The 22,739-nt window shown below is 35.7% G+C and overlaps 4 protein-coding genes and 1 long non-coding RNA gene across 5 annotated transcripts; all 5 read left to right on the forward strand.

Annotated features, from left to right (window-relative positions):
• Positions 1–2,987: 2,987 nt before the first annotated feature.
• LOC113105901 (cornifelin homolog B-like) lies at positions 2,988–5,750 on the forward strand. The gene is made up of 4 exons (XM_026267278.1): positions 2,988–3,094; positions 3,772–3,883; positions 5,241–5,395; positions 5,471–5,750. Exons 2-4 carry the CDS (start codon positions 3,790–3,792, stop codon positions 5,588–5,590), a joined length of 369 nt encoding a protein of 122 aa, XP_026123063.1. The 5' UTR covers positions 2,988–3,094; positions 3,772–3,789; the 3' UTR covers positions 5,591–5,750.
• A 4,027-nt stretch (positions 5,751–9,777) lies between these two features.
• Positions 9,778–10,941, forward strand: LOC113105910 (uncharacterized). Its single transcript, XR_003292417.1, has 3 exons — positions 9,778–9,851; positions 9,939–10,140; positions 10,557–10,941. It is a non-coding gene; the product is annotated as an uncharacterized LOC113105910 (long non-coding RNA).
• A 1,120-nt stretch (positions 10,942–12,061) lies between these two features.
• Positions 12,062–13,600, forward strand: LOC113105899 (cornifelin homolog B-like). Its single transcript, XM_026267275.1, has 4 exons — positions 12,062–12,169; positions 12,274–12,389; positions 12,524–12,678; positions 13,135–13,600. Exons 2-4 carry the CDS (start codon positions 12,287–12,289, stop codon positions 13,255–13,257), a joined length of 381 nt encoding a protein of 126 aa, XP_026123060.1. The 5' UTR covers positions 12,062–12,169; positions 12,274–12,286; the 3' UTR covers positions 13,258–13,600.
• Positions 13,601–15,315: 1,715 nt separating this feature from the next.
• LOC113105900 (cornifelin homolog B-like) lies at positions 15,316–17,000 on the forward strand. Its single transcript, XM_026267276.1, has 4 exons — positions 15,316–15,384; positions 15,598–15,727; positions 15,888–16,042; positions 16,207–17,000. Exons 2-4 carry the CDS (start codon positions 15,625–15,627, stop codon positions 16,327–16,329), a joined length of 381 nt encoding a protein of 126 aa, XP_026123061.1. The 5' UTR covers positions 15,316–15,384; positions 15,598–15,624; the 3' UTR covers positions 16,330–17,000.
• Positions 17,001–17,508: 508 nt separating this feature from the next.
• Positions 17,509–20,227, forward strand: LOC113105897 (cornifelin-like). Its single transcript, XM_026267273.1, has 4 exons — positions 17,509–17,540; positions 17,680–17,795; positions 17,895–18,049; positions 19,272–20,227. The coding sequence occupies exons 2-4, from the start codon at positions 17,699–17,701 to the stop codon at positions 19,467–19,469; spliced, it is 450 nt and encodes a 149-aa protein (XP_026123058.1). The 5' UTR covers positions 17,509–17,540; positions 17,680–17,698; the 3' UTR covers positions 19,470–20,227.
• The last annotated feature ends 2,512 nt before the right edge of the window (positions 20,228–22,739 follow it).

The following is a 22,739-nucleotide window of genomic DNA, read 5'->3' on the forward strand; positions in this document are numbered from 1 at the left end:
CTGTAAGAGAACGTTACGGCATTGAGATGAAATTAAATCACTCGTGTAATGACGTTAATCTGCAACCACATGTTCAAATAGTGTGACAAGAAACAATCGTTATATAATAATCCATGTTATTATTATAGTACTTTTATTGCACCACATTTCTTTTTGGAAGGGATTTACAACAGTTATGCAAACATGAATATTCTTACACAAGAAGGCACCCACACATGCGCACACAAACATCCACGAACATGACCCAGTGCCCACACATACACTTACATTCCACCCATATGACCATCTTCCAAAACCAAGTGAACTGGTTGTGATAAGCATCTGTTCTCAACACCAAACTAACTGAAAGTTCATGTGAAAGCAAACACCAACAATACAAACCAGTGTGCCGTTACTAGATATTCTACATTACATGTGACATGAGAAAACGATCTTTTGGTAGAAAGAAACAGCTCGGTGATATCAGATCACAATCATAAAGTGGTGCTCTGATTTCTTTCTTTACTGTTATTGAATAGCAAACTGAATGCATTTATTTTTGTTATTATATTGGATTTAGTATTGAAATAATCTAGTGATCATACAAACTGAAGACAGGCCTAGTAAAGGCCAAAATCCACATGACCCCAGTCAATCAATTCATGTATTGTGAAGGGGAAAGCAGTGAGTTTATAATCCTTGATCAATAAAAGCACTTCCTCCAGTGAAAATAACCAATTCATTTTGCCCTCTTACATTAAAATACACTGACATACTTGTGTAGAACGGATTTGGACCATTTTATAAAGATGTTGAATCTGTGCATATTTCTCTTCTGATTCAGATAAGATTACTTTTTCACTGGAGACAGCAATAATACACATAGAGGACTCGTATTGTGCAGTTTAACATTAAAAACATCTTTATCGTGGATTAGTTTAATACAAACATGCAGCTTTTGATTATTCTGATGTTTGTATCAACTGTTTAGCCTTTCATTCTGACGGCACCCATTCACTGCAGATGATCCACTGGTGAAGAAATGATGTAATGCAACATTTTTCCAAATCTATTACAATGAAGAAACTATATCGTGCATGGCCTAATTTTTGGGTGAACTATTCCTCTCTAAGTACCTCCAAAGAGCATCTGTAAATATCTTTTGTGCTTTAGAAGTAAAGATTAAATGTATTCTTCACTAAAAATAAATATTCTGTGATTATTTACTCTCATGCTGATGCAAACTTTTATGACATTCTTTCTTCCATGAAGCATAAGAAAAAAAAGATATTTTCAGAAATGTCTAAATTATTTGTAGTTTTATTGATTGATTGATTTTATTGATTTATTTTTAGTTACCAACACTCTCAAAAATGTCAGACATAATTTTCTTTTCTTTTCTTTTTCTTCCTTTGTTTGGATGAATTACCCCTGTAGGAAGAAACAAAGATTGAAAAAAAAGATGAGAAAAGTGAAATGCTTTTGACGTGCTTATTGAATTATACCACTAGATGGAGATGGATTACTTTTTTTTTTTTTTTTTTGTGATTTATGAGGTAATGTTTCACAAAAACATCCAAAACAAGAGTTGGGACTGGGGTCATTCATTCAAGTCTGCAAGAGATTTATGCCAAAACAGTATTAGCTTTCAGGATGTTAATATGACTCGGCATCTTTCCATCATTTCAACTCTGTCTTATTCCCAGGGTGACTGTTTTTACGGCTGTTGTTGCTCAGTTATGGATAATTACAAAATCACTCAGCCTATTAAAATCTGAGCTATACATCAAATCATAAATATGTGTTAGAAACTTGAATACTTTTATTTCAGGAACAAGCTGGCAGACGTGATGCAGGATTGGTATGGGTGGATGACCTGTAGAGGACTAGCTAGCTAGCTACTGAAAGAGGAGCTTAGCTTGTACTATTATAACAAGTCTGACAAGCTTAGTTCAATTAAAAACAATTACCGTAAACATAACTGACTCATAACTGCGCATTGCTCTCATATGATTGCACATGTATTTTTTTCTAATTTTACGCATTTTATTATAGTATAAGAAAGATATATTGATATAATCAAACTAAACACAACTGAATTATTGCATGAAGTAATAATAATCCAAACTAAAAATAAATACAATTATTATGTCAAAACTGTCTCCTGTAAAAAATATAAATACTGTACATACACTCCACAGATGGACATCATTAGAGGACAAATTAATAGCTTTTTCTAGTGTTTTAAGAGTGCTTGATTTCTAACTCAACAATCATTAATACTTTGAATCATTAACATCATCTCTATTCTTTCTATTTTCTTCTATAGTTCTCCATGTTGTTGATATTTGTATTATTTTATTTACTTAGATTTCTTTTACCTTTTTCTTCTTCTTTTTTGCTGATGTGATTTTTAAGACTAAATATTCCACTTACTTTTAAATGAATAAGCGACATGGGGATAGGAAAGACTGAATATGCATTAAAGGTAAAACCACACATGAAATTGTTAAGCAGTTCTACTGAAAGCTGTCAAAAATCTGCCACTTACCAAATCCACAGACACTGACAGATCGTGTTATCTGGATCATCCAGCAGTGTTCAGCATATTAAAGACAGATTGCTGGTCTTAACTGAAATTGATATCTTTCATCACACTTCATCTGGCTGTTGCAAGAGTTAATAACTGGTCTGTCCAGTTCAGTGTTATATAATGATGCAAAAAAAGCTCTCTCCTTCCCTTAAGCCAATCTCTTTACACATTATAAGAGCAATGTCATTTTGACATTTATATTTCTGCCTTTTATACACATTAATGCAACCAGCAAACAATAGATAGTTAGTCATGCACATGCTCATAGACAAACAAGAGTCTTTATTCTCTGGTGAAACTATGTCTCCGTTAAAAGCACTTGATGAATGATTTTCAGGTGAAGGGTAATGGGCGTTATCAGAAGTGACACATCACTAACCTGACCAGTGACTTCGAGGAACTACTTTAATTTTGATGCACACCTACTTGAGACTTTTTATGGGACTGTTTTAACAACTGATCTCCATCCTTTGTGTGTCTGAGTGTGAATGAACGAATCCATCCTCGCCGTCTCACGCTCAGGTAAGAGCAGTTTTTGCATTCGTTTTTAAACAAAAGAAGGGCACTTTAAGAAATTATTATTTTTGTTGTTGTTGTTGTTGTGTATATATATATATATATATATTTTTTTTTTTTTAAATACTGAGTTTCACAGAAATCTAGTAGCTGAGTGAAAACTGCTTGTACACAAACTGTTTTCAGTGCAGCTTTAGAAAAGACAAAATATGAGGTCTTTAAATAAAGTAATATTAAAAGTGCTCAACAATAACGATAGCCTGATGGTCAAGGTTTTCTTGACTTCTTACATTTGTTGATCAGGTTTTTAATACATAATTATTTCGTTAAGTGTGTTATATTGAACAGTATTGCCATTATGAAGTGATTTAAATGTCTAGCTGTGTTTTAGTCAACATTTCAGGAATAACTGTGATTTCCAGAGCTTTTTTATGTTGATGGTAATGAAAAAATGGACAGGGAATGAACCTCAACTGCTGATCTTGCTGAGCTGTTGGATAAATGCATTTTTATCGTTGATCCCTGAACACTGTTGCATGATTTGTAGTTTATTCTCATGTATATAGAAAAAGATTCAACTATGAAAAATGACTTAGATTTGATTTAAGAGTCTTTTCAACCTCTGATATGTGGACAGCTAACAGTAATCGTTCTGTACCTGTGTGTTCTTGTGTCTGTTGAAGGATTGTGTAATAGACAGGATGACTTCTCAACAGCCCAGGCCCTTCGTCATGTCACACCACTCCAGCCAGTGGAGCTCTGAAATCTGTGACTGCTGTCAGGATGTACCGGAGTGTGAGCCTCTCTCTCTCTCTCTCTCTCTCTCTCTCTCTCCATCTCTCCCTCTCTCCCCCCCCCCCTCTCTCTCTCCATCTCTCTCTCTCTCTTTCTCTCCCTTTCTCTCTCTCTCGCTCTCTCTCTTCTGTTTATTTTGGTGTGTCTTTCGGTGGTGTATTTCCATAAAGAATGTCACTTTGCAACTACACAACAATATTGTTAAAAAGCTGTGCATGATTGTACATCCCAAGAATGTGTGTATAAAGGCTACCCGAGGAGTGCCAGAATCATTACTACGAAAGCAATTATGTGTGTAGTCAATGATATATCATCCTTCTTACTAAACAGCTTCTTGCTGAGTAAAGTCATAAAGAGACATTAAGCATTGCTTTGAATATAAATTATTTGTTAGTTTCTGCTTAGCTTAGCTCTTCAAGATGGAATTGAACCATATACTTGATACAGGCATTTAACATATGTGGTACAAACAGACAGAGCCAAAGAAGTGTGTGTGTGTGTGTGTGTGTGTGTGCTCTTGTTTTTGTGACATATCAGGACACAGCTCTGTATAATGACATGGGTATGACACAGGTATTACAAGGAGAGGGTGACTTATGAGGACATAACCCATGTCCCCATTTTTCAAAACGCTTATAAATCATACAGAATGAGTTTTTTTGAGAAAGTAAAAATGCACAAAGTTTCCTGTGAGGGTTAGGGTTGGTGTAGGGCCATAGAATATACAGTTTGTACAGTATAAAAACCATTACGCCTTTTCACAAAAACAAACATGTGTGTGTGTGTGTGCATTGGTTTGAGTCCTTGTGAAAGTGTGTCTTCAGCTGGGTCTTGAAAGTTTCACCAGAGAGGGGGACAGAAAGGATGAAGGTTTTGGGGACTCTGTACTCAACATACACAATAATATGACAGATCTAGTGGTCCAAAAAAAAGTCCATGAAAATATACAAAACAATGGGCCTAGCCAGATGAAGAATTCAATAAATAAGTCCTCTGAAGGTATTAACACTGATTGATTACTGACAGCAGGTGGCGCCATTTACATTAGTTTGAAGCACCTGAAAGAAGAGATAGGAGAGACATGATAGTGGCATCACTGAATGCTGATGAGTGGTTGATCAATTGAAAGAATAGAGTCCTGTTATAATATTGTCATATGCAAAGGAACGAAATGTGCCTCACGGGACTATATGGTGCTACATGTATAAACATATACAAATCTAGCATACATAAAAGAAGTGTAAATGTGTAAATATGTCTCTTAAAGTAGATAAACACATGTGAAATGTCAGTGTTTCGTATAACTCTTTAGCACACTGATTGGTTCTCATCACTAATAGTATGTTATGGTTTGTAGGTTGCTTTGCGTTTTGGTGCTTCCCCTGTTTTGCCTGTTCGACGGCTCGTAAGCATGGCGAGTGTCTGTGTCTGCCTCTGCTCGACGGATTTGGATGCATTCCACCAATAACAATGGCCATGAGAGTATCAGTGCGCAATCGCTATGGAATCCAGGTTTGGACAAATACGAAGTAACATCTCATATATAAATGTGGAGAGAGTACTTATGGCGTATGTCTATCTCTCTAGGGTACTATCTGTAATGATTGTGCTTATTCCACCTTCTGTGGCATCTGCGTCTGGTGTCAGATGTCCCGAGAAATGAATGCCCGTGAAAACAACATCACTCTTGTCCACACTCGAGGATAATAAAGGCAACTGGGCGACCAACAACTTCCTTGCTCTTCCACAGTATACTGCAATAATAACAAAGTGTTTCACCTAAGAGGACCCTCAATTAGAGACCCTCAGTGACATTAAATCTGTACCATTGTATTTGTTCCATTTAATAAAAACAGTTTGAAGTTTTCTGGTCTGCCTGTATTTTGTATACATTAAGAAATCTTTGTATAGCTATGTCAGGATGCCAGACCTGTATCCAAATTTCCCGCCTTATTTTAAATTTGAATTCCACTATCAGATTTATTTTTGAATAACCACATCACACTAAGCTTTATAATGGCATGGGCGGGTGTTTTTGTTCAACAGATTTATAATGTGTCTCATGATCCTTCAGTAATCATTTTACCATGCAAATTTGCTGTTCAAGAAACATATTTGTTGTTGTTGTTGTTATTATTATTATCAATATTTAAATCAGTTGAGTACATATATTCTTTGATGAACCGAAAGATCTAAAGATCAGCATTTATCTGAAGTAAAAAGCCAGTCAGTATAATTTTCTTAATAGAAAGTATATTCCCCATCATATATTCATTTATAGAAATTTAGCAGGGATGCTTTAAATCAATGTCAATTAAATAAATCAATACAAAATTATGTTAAAGACATTTATAACGTTACTAAAGATTTCTATTTTAGATAAATGCTTTTTTCTTCACATTTTCAGTCTCAAAAGCGAGACGTGCTCTGATTGGCCAGCTATCCAGTGTGATTTGATTGGCCAAATACCTCAAGCATGTGACGGAAATGTTATGACCCTCAAACCCTGTTTTAAAGGGAGGTAGCAAAATCTGACAGGGTAGCACAAATCTACATAATACTGACGCGACAAGACAAAACAAATTGTAGTCTGCTCTCCAGGATCAGGAAACAGCCCTCCATAAAATGCACTGCACACATCTGAATATTTGGGTTTGACTGTTCTGGAACAGTGTTGTAAATACAACTTATCCACTGATCTCTAGTCGTGTCCTCTTTTGGAAAACCAAACAAAGTAGTATTGCTTTCACAACGAAACACACATCTTCACGACAAGGTTGCATGGTCTAGCACATGAATATATTTCAGTTTTATTCTCTGACACGGACATTGAGGTCCTCTAAAATGTTTTTATTGAAGGTCCCTAAATCCCGCTTGAAGTCCAAAGGAGACTTTTGGATTACAGCACCTCTCCTCTGGAAATTAAATGTTGTAGGCCTACATCACTAGGACATTTTAAAACACTTTTAAGAGGGCACTTCCTTTACATACATCTGATGGTCTTGTTTGTTTAAGTCATGTTGTTTTTATGTTCTTGCTGTCTTAGTTTTGGTTATATGTTGTTTTATTGGAAAGCACTTTGGCCAACATGAGTTGCTTTTAAATGTGCTATTGAAAAAAAAACATAGGATGCCTTCACGGTGAGTAAAACATGGACTAATTTTTATTTTAGACAAAAATTAATTTCCATACGGTAACTTTTCTAAATATGTAAGTGGTGGATTTCAAGGGTTCTGTCTCACTTCATTGTGTTTCAGGTATTCTGTCACTATTATTCTGCAGTAAAACTTCACCAAATTAACTCGCATCCTGTTTTTTTTTTTTTTTTTTTTTTTTTTTTCAATGGCAATAATTAAAGTCATTCTTGATGTATTTGCGGAAGAAATGCAGCTGGTTCTCAGTGAGTTTGATAGGTTGCAGGGCTAGTTCTGATGTCTTTCAAAGACAAATGTTTAGTATGTGTTTAGACAACCTGCAGCCCATAGAAAAATCTGTTCAGGGCTTTCGATGCATGTCGAAGACACCACAAATATGTCACTTGTTAATTAATCTGACTGGCATGAGTTCTAAAATGTTGATCTTTTGATTTTCCCGTGAACTGAAAACATGAGTTTCTCCAGAATGTCAAGTCAGGGTTCTGTGGAACCCTTCATCTTCATAAAAAATAAAAATAAATAAATAAAAAAAATTAACCGGATCAGTGACTTTTAGAAAGTATTAAAGTGAGATGTGTGTGCATATCTTAACAGCTGATTCTCATCCTTTACACTGAACACAAGTCTGCCTGTCCTTTCTCTTCTCACTCAGGTAAGTTTTCGGGATTGGTGAATTTGTCATTGATATGCATGTTGACTTATTTATACTGGCACAGAATAAAGAGTAGCTTTACATTGTCTTTCTGACCCATTTCCAGTAAAGAATAGCCATACAATATCAATACCACAGTGTCTGGAAATGCAACCAAGCTTAGTTAAACAAACGAGGGTTGGGAAAAATAACGTGTTCATTTCTGCATTTAAAAATACAATGTATTAAATATTATATTCATTGGGTGTGTTCAGAATATTTAGGCCATGATTACAAAATTTAATTTTAACTGATTATTAACCATTAATTTCAGAAAAATGTGCAATTAATTTGTTTGTTTTAATTATTTACGTTAGCATCTCTTAAAGAAGCATCTTAAAAGTAAGATGACATCTCAGCACCCCAAAGCCTCCAACTCCTGGACTACTGGACCCTTTGAATGCATGGACTTAAAAAATAAAAAAGACTGTGAGTCTCTTCTGAATATCAGCATTCAGTTGTCATTCATGTTTTTGCATCACTAACAGAAGGACTGCATTTCTAGGTTTCATCTCATTCTTCTGCTTCCCCTGCTTTGCGTGTAAAACGGCTAAGAGGTATGGCGAGTGTCTTTGCCTTCCTCTGATCGATCAGTTTGGTCTGATGAGGGTGTCCATGCGCCATCGATACAGCATTGAGGTTTGGACACATGTTCATCTTTCTGAAGGCACTCCTATGAATGTTTAGTAAAATCTATTAAAAAATTTCTTAGTTTGTATGTCTGGTATACAAAACCACACTGTTACTACTATCTATCTAAACAACTATTCTGCCTGATAAATTCCTCCCTTATGTTTGTGAATGAATCTTTCTCCATCTCTAGGGTAGTATCGCGGAGGACTGTTTTATTTCCTTCTGCTGTTGTCCTTGTGTGTGGTGTCAGATGTCTCGGGAAATGGACGCCCGTGAACCTGTCACAAGTCAAGCTAGATAAACACAACGGCCACCCGACAACAGCCTTATGTTCCCTCATCATGTTTTTGGTACTACATATGCCCATGTAATATATATAGATACATATATGTCTACTTTTAAGGTTTCAAATAAGTTTTTGGAGAATAAAATGTCAAAATGTGGTTGAAATAATGTTACATTGTCATTCAGTGTGACACAATATTTATGCAAAAATTCAAACAACATGTTTATTCTGACGCGTACATATTAAAATATCTAAATGAATAATGGAGCATACTAAATTTTACTGTGTTTTAAATTAGTAAAAAATTCTTACTGACAAATGGGCAAAACCTAGGATAGTGGCAAATGTTACAAATGTAAAATTACAACTCATTAGTATTTGGGGTGAAAGTAATTAGTCTTTTAATATGTCATAAATTGATTTTTGTTGTAAATATGCCTGACATGTTTGTTACACTGAATGATATTTTACTCATCGTCTTCTGTTAATCAGAGGAAAATGTCTGATATTTATTTTTTTCTCAGAAAAACGAAAACAAAATTGCAATGAAATAAAACAGAAAACTTCTTACATTTTTTTGGGGGGGAGGGGGGGCATTTTTTTATGCTTAAACACTTTTTCATCTTCACCATATAGATAGATAGATAGATAGATAGATAGATAGATAGATAGATAGATAGATAGATAGATAGATAGATAGATAGATAGATAGATAGATAGATAGATAGATAGATAGATAATGTATGTAATAAATAATGGTGTAATTATGATTAATAGCCAGACGAATAAAAAAATAAAAAAATTAAAGTGATAAAAAATGAGTTGTGTAATTATTTAGTTCCACCAGTAGGTGGCACAAGTTTACAAGTAATCCAGAAGTAGAGGATAAATGTTGTTTATATATTTATGTACAATATAAAAAATAAGAATATAAATGTATATACAGTACATGTAAATATTATATATGTATGTGTGTGTGTGCGTGTGTGTGTGTGTGTACTTATATATATATATGATTAATCGTTTGACAGCACTAGTTTCTAGTAACTCTGCCAGTATAGATACTTTTTCGCACTTGGCAGTGTGCTGAATGAAAAGTATCCAGAAATGCACAGGTAGGCGTGCTACAAACACTGCCTACATACGTTTTCGAGTTCACATGGAGTAGTTCTGCAAGAGCCATCTGATCCGATGTTATTCAAGGTAATCTTGACAAACATGCAGTGTGATGGATTCTGATTTCCGAGCTTGAAACACGGCACTAATGTTATTGTTCTGAGTTATTAACAGGGCAGCTCAGACACGTAAGGAGTCTCATCATCTTTCAGCAGTATGCAGTGGAGACATGCATGGTTAGAGACGAGGAATGCAGTCATTAACACGAGAGATGGTGTGAACAGAAGTGAGAGATGGGTCAAACATGATAGCAAGATGTCCAGTGCAGAGAGAGGGCTTCACATTAACTCCAACAATAATGCGCTGTTTGTTTGCGGTAGGTCCAGTTAACATCACGGTTTGTCTCCTGGGTTTAGTCTTGCAAACCAGGAATTTATCAGTTGACTTTTTGGAATACTGTCAATTATGACAAAAACAAATCTTCAGCCAATCTAAACAAACGAACAAATAATGCACGCACGCACACACACACACACACACACACACGAATCTGGCTATAGTTAACCACTAGAGGGAGTCTGACATCCTATCATCCTATCATGGTTGCCCAAATTCGGTCCTGGAGGGCAGGTGTCCTGCAGAGATAAGCTCCATCCCCAATTAAAAACACCCTTTGGACACCCCTGTATAATTAAATGCATCATAAGCGTATGTAATATTTGTTTCAGCATTATGAATGTGTGTCAGATGTGTGAATGTTTATAATGCATATTCTATTATTTTATATCACAGAAATCATGCATAACATACAAGCAGATTGGAGAGAATTTATTGCATGGCAAAATCATGGTTTAAATGTTTTGTGTTATTCCTAATTAAATCAACTCACTGCATTGCTACTCTTTTATGGAAAGAGTACAAAGAAGTTGTGGGAGCAACATTTCTAACACCCTCCAGCATGTAATTTTCACTAAATGCTGTCTGCTGTGTGGAATGTCAAAACTCGTATAGACCTACATGATTACATAATTGTCATTTTTGGGTAAACTATTCCTTTAAGAAACGCATATCAGCATCTCTCCAGCACACCCTCTGTGGGTTCTCATGCGTAAAGACCATGAATGAGTTGCTTTCTAAGAATTGTTTTAGTTATCATATGTTGGAAGATTTAATGCATTGAAAATGCTACAATTTAGGAAGCCACTTTGTGATTCAGTCATAGTAATGGTATAATAATTCTTTATGCAACTACAGTGTGAATTCCACCTAATGTAATGTAAATGAAAATCCTCACCAATATGGCTTTATTATCACGTTTCTGTGTTTGTCGCCTCACTACAGAGGTGATCCAACCCTGAGTGACATGTCTTTACCTGCATTTTATGTAACTGTTTAATTAACTGCAATAAAAGTTTATGTAGTAAACCTTAATAGCCTATGTTTTTCATAAACAGATCTTTCCGTATGACTTTACAGGTGCATGTACTTCATGATGGGTTATTGATAGGTTAAATATGTTATAATGTCTTTGAAAGTCTCCAATGCTCACCAAAGCTGCATTTATTTGATTTATGATTTATTCCTGTGATGGCAAAGTTGTATTTTTAGTATCTCTTCAGTGTCATTGTGACCCTTATGAAATCATTCCAATATGCAGATGTGGTGCTATTTCTCAATATTATCAATGAACAACATGTGCTGCTTTATAGTTTTGTGGAAACTTTGACACATTTTTTCTTTTTTTAATTCTTGGATAAGTAACTGCGTTTATTTGAAATATAAACCTTTATAAATGTCACTTTTGATCAATTCAATCAATGCATCTTTGCTGAGTCAAAAAGTATTTATTTTAAATTAATAAAAAAATATGCTGTGTCCAAACGTTTGAGTGGTAGTGCATGTTTTATTTTAAGGTATGCATTACTGTAAAAATAGTACTTTATGAACATCCCATTATGCACTGCATGCTCTAAGTTTGATATTTTGTGTAAAGGCTATTAATTTGAGAAAAGCATGTCCAGAACACTGTTGCAGTTATTGTGATGAAATGCTTGACACAATTCACATGTAACCTATTTGTCTAGACTCTAGAGGATCCTGGTGTGGTGCATTCTTTTCTCATAGGTAGTTCTCAGTATCAGTAAACTACACAGTCTCATTAAGATGAGTCACAATGTCTCACGTCAGCAAAACTGTTAATCACCAAAAATCTATCGATAAAAAGAAAAGCATGCACCAGACTAACCTGCTCTGCCTCTGTGGAGACATGGCTTGATTCTAATCTTTAGTCTCCACACATGTGTACGTGTGTTTGGACACTGATGCTTCTATAAAGTCTCACAGATTGTCACAAAGACTCAGTACTGATCTCCATCGTCGTACCCGACTGTCTCTCCTCTTGCACGGTAAGAACTGCATATGCATACTAACTTTATTAAGGCACATAACAAATACAGAGTTGACCTTTAAATGCATGTTTCAGGTTTCTTAATAGTTTGTTCTCTTTCAGAGCGCAAGTCATCATGGCAACTAAAATAGTTATTCAGCAGCCCAAGCCACTGGTTCTGGCTCCTGGTTCTGACCAATGGTCCTCTGGCATGTGCGAATGTGACAACCTCAATGACTGTGAGTGTTTTGTGTGTGTGTGTGTGTGTGTGTGTGCGTGTCTTCATGTAATATTGCATGCATCTGAATCTATTATATCTGTACGTCTTCTCTTTTTCACATGGTGAATGATTTTTTCCCTTCTTGTTCGGCAGGTTGCTTTGCGTTCTGGTGCTGTCCATGTTTCGCCTGCATCACAGCCAGAGATCACGGAGAGTGTCTGTGTCTGCCTCTGCTGGACAGTTTTGGCCTCTTCCCACCCATCACTATGGCCATGAGAGTGTCTGTCCGGCGCACCTATGGAATTGAGGTAGTCACTTTTGACTTCATTGCAAAAAAAAAAAAAAAAAAAAAAAAAAAAAAATATATATATATATATATATATATATATATATATATATATATATATATATATATACATATACATATATTTTTATAATTTATACATTTTTATTACATTTATTTTTTATTTTTTACAGTAAAAATGAAATAATAATTCATTTATTAATGTTACCAAAAAATATTAAAACATTTTAATAAATAATTTTATATATGGATATATAATTCAAAATACTTATTTTTATTTAGGGGTGGGAAGTTTGGTTTTTTTAGGCATATACAGTAAGGTTACACTTAAATCCGGAGGAAATACTGTGTGCATGAAGTTAAATCAGCTGGTCTTTGATACTAGATGCATAGCTTGTATCAGATGTCAGTTTTATGTTTAGTGACTGACTGATTTCTTCTGTCTCTCTCTCTCTAACAGGACTCTATCTGTAATGATTGTGTGCTGTCCTTCTGCTGCGGCCCGTGCTCCTACTGTCAGATAAGACGTGAGATGATAGCTCGCAACCACCCCGTCACACTCTTCCGCAACCGACCGAAATAAAACAACTTCATCGTCAGTCACTTAATGAATCATCAGCTCTGAAAAGAAATAAGCTAGCTTTGAGCGTGTTGGAGAAGTCTGAAATTCGGCTCTGACCCAAGGACTGATGTGGATTTCAGATGCTCGGGGATGAAGACTGAAAACTCTTCTCTAAAAATACATGATTCTTTAGGATAACTAACCATACTGATGTTTTAATGTATTGATGTAGATCTGTAACTGTGAAACTGTCATTCTGAATCATGAGGTCCTTTTTAATTCTGTTTCAGAGCTCTTGCTTTTAGTTTGTTTAGCCTTTTATAAATATTTGTTAATATATTATGTCATTGTACATGTGTTGAAATTAAAATTTTGATGAACTGCACTCATTTTGTCTGATGTTTCATTGGTTTCATTAACTGTGTGCGTAAATCACCTGCCTAAAAATAGATTATGTTCCCCAAAATAAAATGAATGATTATCCAATCTTACAGTATATCTAATTAACAGTATATCTAATTAACAAATAGTCTGTGTGTGACAAAAACGTTTGATTAGAGCCTTGAATCCCCTCCAGGTTTCTTCCTCACTCTTTAATGTTATTTTCCATGCTACTGATACATTGTTTGCAGGATACTAACTTTAATTTTATCTTCTTTATTTTTCTATTGTCTGTCATAAAAATAATTAAAATGAATTGCTTCCCGGTTACGATTTCAGGGAGCTGTCAAAAGCAGTAAAGAAAATGTAATTACTATAATTTTAAAACTGTGAAAGTGGTAATACTGTTTTGCACTGAGTAATATTACCTAAAAATAAGTAATCCATTTGTTAGTGTATTTACTACTTCATATCTTTGTTAACATTGGTTAATAAAAATCCAGCTGTTCATTTTCCCTCAGGTCCATTGAATAATAAAACAGATAAAACTTTTGGTTTTAATAAGGTATATAAATCACCATAAACTAAGATTAAAAATGCTTTAGAAGTATTTTCCTTTGTTAGTTCACATGAAGTCTTGTAGTTAACTAATGGCAACAAATGCAACCTTACTGTAGGCAACATAAAGTGTTCAATAAAAAGCATTCAATTGTTTTATGACTTATTTTAGTTTTTAGCCCGAACAGATTGCAATATATTTTCACTGTTTTTTTATTTATTTAACTTTATTTTTTTATGCAAAATCATTTTCTAACTGTTTTTAAATGTTTTAATCATTTTAAAAGTTTTAAAATTGCTTGTTTTATTTTTGTTATAATTTTTTTTTAAATTTTACTTTCTTTTATGTAAAGCACTTTGAATTACCATTGTGTACGAAATGTGCTATATAAATAAACTTTCCTTGCCTTGCCTTAATAATTATATTCCTTATATTTATGTATGTTCAAATATCACACATGGCACAGGCTTGTTAAACATATACAAAAGTTTTTTAAAAGTAAAAGTTGTTTACTATATGTTTTAGTTCATACAGAATGGAATTCATTATTTTCTTTTCACACAAAACTCTACACCTGAATATTAGTTTACGTTATTAGTCATTTGCAGTTCAGCAGATGATTTTTATCCAAATGTTCACTAATATTTAACTTGAAGTACATTTCAGAAAACTAAGAAGTGTAAACACTAGACATGATGTACTGTCAGTTAATGATATCTCTTTACATCATCTCTTACTTTAAGAACAATCAAATGATTCCATAAAATGTTCCTCGTGATTGTATTATGTTCTGGTTATTAATTCTGGTGTTGCTGCAATGATTTCGGAGTACTCTGAGTTTCATTCCAGCAAATAAATCCCTGCATCTGTACTAATACTGTGACATTTCACCTCATTGTACATGTTTTAGGTTCTTTCTACACACTACAGAGATCTCAGCACTGTTAACAGTCACTTTACATTTGGCTCTTCTTGTCAATTTGTTCAAAATCTATTGATCTGGAATATTTGTCATTTTTCTCATCATGGTCTGATGGGTAACCATCATGCTCTTTGATAAGCATCCTTTACTATGTGCGTACGTGTGCACGTGTATGAGAGTGAAACTACGTCTAGACATTCCCGACCTCCGACCTCCCCCTCAAAATAAAAGACAGCATCCTCCTCTCAACTGTCAGTCACTTGCTCACCTTGCCTCTCTCTCCCAGGTAAGACAAAATCTGCAACAAATTGCATTATTATATATATATATATATATATATATATATATATATATATATATATATATATATATATATATATATTTTTTTATATGGCTGTATTATTTTTTTACACAGTGTATGAATTTTGAATGTACCTGTTAATTAAGGTTTAAAATTGTGAATTAGAATCTCAAAACTAGTTTTATTTTGGAATTTCAGAGTTCTTAAAATTGAAAAAGATCCATCATGGCGTCCAAGATGGTGGTCCAGCAGCCCAAGCCATTGGTGGTGGCCGCTGCATCAGACCAGTGGAGCACCAGCATCTGCGAATGCGACAACGTCAATGAGTGTGAGTTTGTGTGTGTCTATATTCTGGTGTGGAAGTTTGAGAATTCCAAAAATTCGAATTCAAAAATCAAAATTCTAAAAAGCCGTTTAGCAGTTGCTTTCTAAACATTCTGATGTTCTATTTACTGAGGAAGACTAATTGATCAGTGGTTCTTCTGCAGGTTGTTTCTCTGTGTGGTGTTTCCCTTGCTTCGCGTGCATCACAGCCAGAGATCACGGAGAATGTCTCTGCCTCCCTCTCCTGGACAGCTGCGGGTGTATTCCCCCCATCACTCTCTCCATGAGGGTTTCCACACGCCGGCGGTACGGTATCACGGTAAGGACCCATTTATTCATTTTTTTTCAATCAAGCCTTACATGTCTTATTAGAAACTGTAATTCAAATGCAATTGCGTTATAACAATATACTGCAGGTTATAAAAGTCATGCATCTTGTATTCAGGTTCATCATGTTTAACATTTCCTCTTTTCCTCACTCAGGACTCTATCTGTAATGACTGTGTGTACTCTTACTTCTGCGGACCGTGCTCGTGGTGTCAGATCAGACGGGAGATGAAGGCCAGACTGCATCCTATCACTCTGTTCAACAACAGGCCCACCTAGAGACCGCCAGCCTCATCCTCACCTTCAGTATCATTTTCACAGTACATTCTCTAAAGCACACTTTGTCCTTATCGGATCACATTGTTTCAGTTCATAAAACAAAAAAACAAAGACTTGCTTGTTCCGCGGTTGTAATCACAGTCACAGATCTTGATCTTCCTCCCACACACGCTGACCTGGGATCAGCCCTTGGGCAAGGCACTGTAGTGGAATGTGTTTTGCATATTGATGGCGTACAACTTTATTCCCGGAGGTGAAGAATTCTGAAGAATGGATACTCCTAAGAAATACTCCGATTTGGGATTTTAATGTTGCCTTGTGTTAAGTGTCACTAGATTGTTTTGATCTGCTTTAGTTTTTAAAGACTTCATTCTTTCCAATGTACCTCACCACATCTTATATTTAAATGAATATGCATCATGTGATTTTCACTGTAGTTAGAATGTCGTTATATTGAGCCATTGATATTTACACTAGAGGTTTGATATTACTGAAAGATGTTTTATTGTGTGTTTTTGCAGGCATGTAAATGCTTAAATGTAGAAAATACAAAAATATGTTGGGACACTCAATAAAGCTAATCAAAAACAAACATATGCATTTGCATTTAATGTGTTTAACACTGTTACATGTTTGTTTTGGGGTTACAAAATTAAACTTATTCAACCATCAGGCTGCCATTTGCACTCTTTCAAAATATGAATAGATACTGGGACTTAAAAGCTCACAAAAAACGAGCATGTGAGTAGTGAGTGACTGAGCAATACTAACTAATGAACTGAAATGAGTCCGAAATGTAGGGCCAAGATCAGATATGAGACTGCTGGAATCAAAGCTGATATTTACTTTACCAGAAATAATAATAATAATAAAACCATTAATGTTTTTGTCTTGTAAATATGGGAAGATAATATAGAATGTTTGTTTATGTAAACATGGAATAAACATTAATTCATCTTTACTTTGCAACATCCACAGAAATAGTTTATTGAAAACTGAGGAGTCAGTCCAACCGTGTGTATTTCTTCAATGAAAATGAAGCTCCAGCTACTTTAAAATAACAATATGACCTTGTATTTCATTATTATCTTTCGGATCCTGAGAGGAACCTATATGCAAACTATATGTAATAAGGACATTTTGTTCCTTGTATTCAAATAAAGCTGTGAAACCGTAATACAGAGGACAGTTCAGTGTGTGAGAGGAACGAGGTGAGTTCATATTAATGATCTAGCAATAACTAATCAGTTCTTAACTCTAAGTTTGGTCATCATAGACAGGCAGGCAAAATCATATTTCAGCTTAAATATGTATTGATGCATATTCAAACGTATGAGCTATTTTCTGCAGCGACTGTAGAGCCACAAACATGATATTTCATCAGCCTCAGTTCAGTCCTGTGATAGCGGTCAGCTCAAACCAGTGGAGCACTGGAATCTGCGGATGCTTTGATGACTGCAATGTCTGTGAGTGTCAAGTGACTTGTCTTGCTTATTATGTTTTGGTTTGTCACAAGCTGTGATACATTAAATAATTGATCTGTATTTGTATTTGCTTCTCTCCAGGCTGCTTCGCCATGTGGTGTCCCCTCTGCTTTATTTGTTCCACCGCATCAGATTTTGGGGAGTTTTGCTGTCTGCCCATGATTGATAATTGTGCCTGCACCCCTCCGGTGTCTATGGCACTGCGGGCTTCTGTGAGAAATCGATATGGCATACAGGTATGTGTCGTGCAAAAAAGTACCAAAACGTTCTGTTATTGTTTTTAAACAAATATACTATCAATACCATTGTGTTTTGGACATGGTATTCTTTTTATATACTGATGTTTATGAATTTCCTGGGCTCTCAAGTTATATCAAAGGTTTGGAGAGAGATTACATCTGTAGGGGGAGGAGCTACTCAATTATTTACATCAGCGGCCCTTAGGCCACGCCCACTGGATTTGTTTAATTTTTGGTTATGTCTATTTTAAAGTCAACCTAAAATGAAAGTTCTATAAAATCTTCAACTGTTATGTTACTAAAGGTACATTTAATCACTGCTGCAGCTACATTTATAGGATCACATTGTGAATAACTTTGCAAAGTACTTCTTTTACATTATTTGACATGACATATTTATATGGTAATATCCAAATGCTTAGCATAAACAATGAGGTTTAAGCCATGTTGATTTACCCAACATTAAAGGAGTTTCTAAAAAAAACTGTTAAACATTTGTCCAAAAATGAGAGACCAATGAGAGACCATAACAAAAAGTTAAGGATTATTAATATTTACTAAGTTTTTTGGCCTGGTTCTAATAAGAGCATCTGGAGATTTGGTTTAGATACCGCACTGCACATGTGTAACACACTAAATATAACTATAAAAAATAAATGAATATTCCTGATGATAATATTAGTATCCCTTTATTTAGTTAGTTAAAAAAAAGAATAACAAACAAAATAATAAAGTGTGATAATGCTATTATGTTTTAAAATAAAAATCATTTTTAAACGTTTATTTTGCTTTTAATTTTGGCACTGCTGATTGAAGAGCACCCGTGAATAAAACAGCATTGGATAAGTTATGCTTTCAGTTGATAGAAATCTTATTATGTTAAACAACACACAGTCAAACTGAAGGTACATACACACATGGCTGTAAATAATATCTTCTTGTAATGTTTTTTTATCATTACGCAATCCCCATGCATTGGTTTAACAAGTTTTTTCTCATTCTTTCACCAAGTCTCTATATGTAAAATGTTAAAAATATGTATGTAAAAAATTAACTGCCCACATTTTATACATCCCTGAAAATTTTGGGGCTCATAATAATTAAGGGAAAATGTGTCTGGGCTTTGCTTTTCCTCATCCAATAACATTTTTCTCAGATCAACAAGAGTACACTTAATTAAACATTTCTGAGCAACTAATTATGATTTGCTTCTTTACAGGGCGGGTTGGGATCAGACTGCATGTATGTGACCTTTTGCAACATTTGCTCCTGGTGCCAAATAGCAAGAGAATTAAAAAGACGAAGCACAAATCACATGGTGGTTAATGCTCAACCTGCGGTCTTAGCAATTCCCTCAGTGGTGGTTTCCGCCCCAAAACCTGTTGTAACAACACAGGTTACAACAACAGTGGGTTAACTGAAGATCTCATCAGATTAACCCACTGTGGAAGTTAGTTGAGATTTTCCATTGATGGGTGAAGTGATTTTTTATTTATTTTTTTATATACTGTTGGAGTTGGACATTGACTCTGGAGACCATATATCATTGTGTACATACATATATAACCATATGCACACATATTCAATAAGTTTTTATGCTTTTGGCAGCTTGCCTCCTCTTTTAAAAGTCTCACCACAGCAAACAAACCTAAATGCGTGAGATCTTTCCAAGATAAGTCATCTACAACTGGTTTGTATTGTATCTTAATTGGATGATTTTGCAGCTTGGAATTTTATTTTATTTTATTTATTTTTTGGACCATTTAAGACTTCTTCATGTGTCTAAGTTGAAGACGTGTTGATTTCTTCTTGCTCACTTGGCTCTGAAAATAAGTTTGAGGACAAAATGCGAAGGTTAACCATGATAAAAGTTGTACCCAGCAATTTTAAACATTAAATAAAATCCTAATTCTGTTTACCTCTTTGAGTGTCGAAATCACACTGGATATTTGAACTGAAACCTACTGCAGGAAAACAAAGTATTCTGGTCAGCCAGCTTAACACTTCAAAGTCTCTGCTTGGGGCACATAAATAGTTTTGCTAATATCTTTGTTTTTGTTTTGTTTTTTTGTTGTTTTTTGTTTTTTTCAAGGATTATTGAAACAATTTTGTTCGAAGTGTTTATCTAAAAAGAAATATCATAATAATAATAAAATCACTCCCAATAGCAATACACAGCACAAAATTCTTTGGAAAAAGATTTTTTGACTGGATATTTTATGCGGATGTTTGTTTCCATTTATTGCTATTTAAAGTAAATTACTTGAGTCAGTTTCTTGAATTTTTTTTTCAAATCTTTGGCAAAAGAAACAGGTTTTAAGCATAAATACATTTTTTTATTATTATTATTTTGAAGCATTAATACATTTGAGTGAGTGTTAATGCTAAAAACAAGATAAAACTATTTGATAAAGAAGATAAAAACAGTTCTCAGAATGCACACAATGTATGTTTAGCAGGTAGATTTATCTTGTTTTAAGGATGTTTATTTATTCCTACTGGAAAATGACAAAATATATTTTGGGAAATGATATTTTGCAGCGTTCAGTCCTTTGACGTTTCTGCAGAATGCATGTTCAAAATTCTGATTGGCCTTACATAGTTCAGTCCACTTCCTGGGAGCTACCATAGTCTGGATGTGGTAACAATTCTTTTAAATGTTATTATAGCAAGTTCTGTTTTTCTCTGTAAGTTTCTTTAGGGAATCTTTGCAAAAGAGAAAGAGAGAGAGAGACTGAGAGTGAGAGAATGCAGGATTAGAAGATTTTTTTATTTTTGGTAGTCAGTCATCCAGATTTCCAAATCAGTACTGCAAGAATGTATTGCTGCCAAATATTTAATAAAAATCACATGAACATTTCTGCATTCTAATGTATTATTTTAAAATACTTTTTTTTAATGATGGTGGTGTTGGTTGCAATCATAATCATAAGTCGTGTTATTATAATTGTAATGGTGTAAATCATAGTGACCATTTGAAATAAAATAAATTTAAGGTAATTAATGCATGAAATGAACCTGAAGTACAAACTGTGAACAGAAAAGCAACCTTAAGAATGTCTGTATATGAATGAATACATGCATTTCACTCTAAGAGTAACCCATCCAAACTGTATTCTGGCAAAAAAAGCCTTGTGTGAGCGGAGATAGCCCTTCTTTGACCCTCCTTTACTTACGTGCCCAAATTTTGCCGCATGATTCAGTGCAGAACCTAAAACTTCAAAAAGGAGCAACTTAGGATCTTGGTAAACCGTGATCTCTGGGTGTTTGCACTTTGTGGTGAAGTCTGTGTGTTTCGCGTCTGCACTGATTAGTTTGTGGGCGTCTCCGTTAATTGTCATCAGCAGCAGCTGTCACCCATTACTTATGCTCTATATATTGGCTTGTCTCATGTCTTGTGTTTGTGAGATCGTTGTTTAATGTCGCTTACTCTGTTTGTTTGGCTTCAGTGTTGCCTGCGTTTGGATGTCCGTGTTTTCCCGGAACCTCACCCACTCTACGCACTTCCAATCAGCTACCAACACTTACCTTCGGCTCTATTCCCCACAGTTCCTGTGCCATACTCTCCTGCTGCCTTCTCACTGTCATCATCCGGATTCCTCACTACCTCACCACCATCTTGGATTGTTGTCTTCCCAGCATCATTGTTTTTTTCCTGTTTGTTTAATTATTTTCATTAAATCGACTAACTCGCTATTGTTTCCAGTCCTTCCTTCACCCCACCGTCACTGAACGATCTCAACCAATATGGAAGCAGCGAGCACCAACACCCTCACGGACTTTATGCACCACAGTGTGAAAGGAATGGATCAGCAGTAGGAGAGCATCTCGAACACCGGACGCGCTGTCCAAGCGCTGGTGGCACAGGTGTCCGAGCTCACCCAGCAGATCCATCAGCTCACCTCTCCTACTACGCCCATCGCACCGCCTGCGCCACCCGTCCCCCGGAAGACCCCCCAGGATCACTTCCGGCCAGAACCGCAACTTCCCGTGCCTGAAAGCTACTCCGGTGAGCCAGCCTTTTGCAGAACTTTCTTGAATAAATGTTCTATGCATTTCGCCCTATGGGGGAGGGCGGTGTGGGAAAATCAACATCTATGTTGTGCCTCGTTCCACACCCTCTCGGAGGAGATGAGTAGGGTATTCGATTGAGCCGCGGCTGGCTGGGAGGCTGCTCACCAGCTCTCAGAACTTTGTCAAGGCACGTCATCTGTCACAGATTACTCCATCGAATTCCGTACCCTGGCGGCCGCGTGCCAGTGGAACGATGCCGCGCAGTGGGATCGATTCCTGCATGGGTTATCCGACCGTGTTCAAAAGGAGATCTACCTCCTCGAGCTGCCCCCCACACTTAACGGATTAATCGACTTGGCCTTACGAGTTAATGCACAGATTAACCGCCTGGGTCGTCAGCCTAGTCCAACGCATCATACCATCTCTCCAGCTAGGGGGCGCTCGAGTCAAAAGTACGCGGTCGAGAGAACGCGGTCGGTCCCGTCGACGATCATGAGCCCATGCAGGTGGGTAGAGCTCGGCTGTCCCGGAGAGAGAGGGAACGGCGGAGATCCCAAGGACTATGTTTATACTGTGGAGGCTCAGAACACAACATCTACTCATGCCCGGTAAAAGAGCCAGCCCGGTAGTAAACTTGAGGCTACTATCTGGTGAGATCTCCGCTAGGAAGTCC

The sequence above is a fragment of the Carassius auratus genome, chromosome 7, assembly GCF_003368295.1.
Source record: "Carassius auratus strain Wakin chromosome 7, ASM336829v1, whole genome shotgun sequence".
Classification (NCBI taxonomy): domain Eukaryota; kingdom Metazoa; phylum Chordata; class Actinopteri; order Cypriniformes; family Cyprinidae; genus Carassius; species Carassius auratus.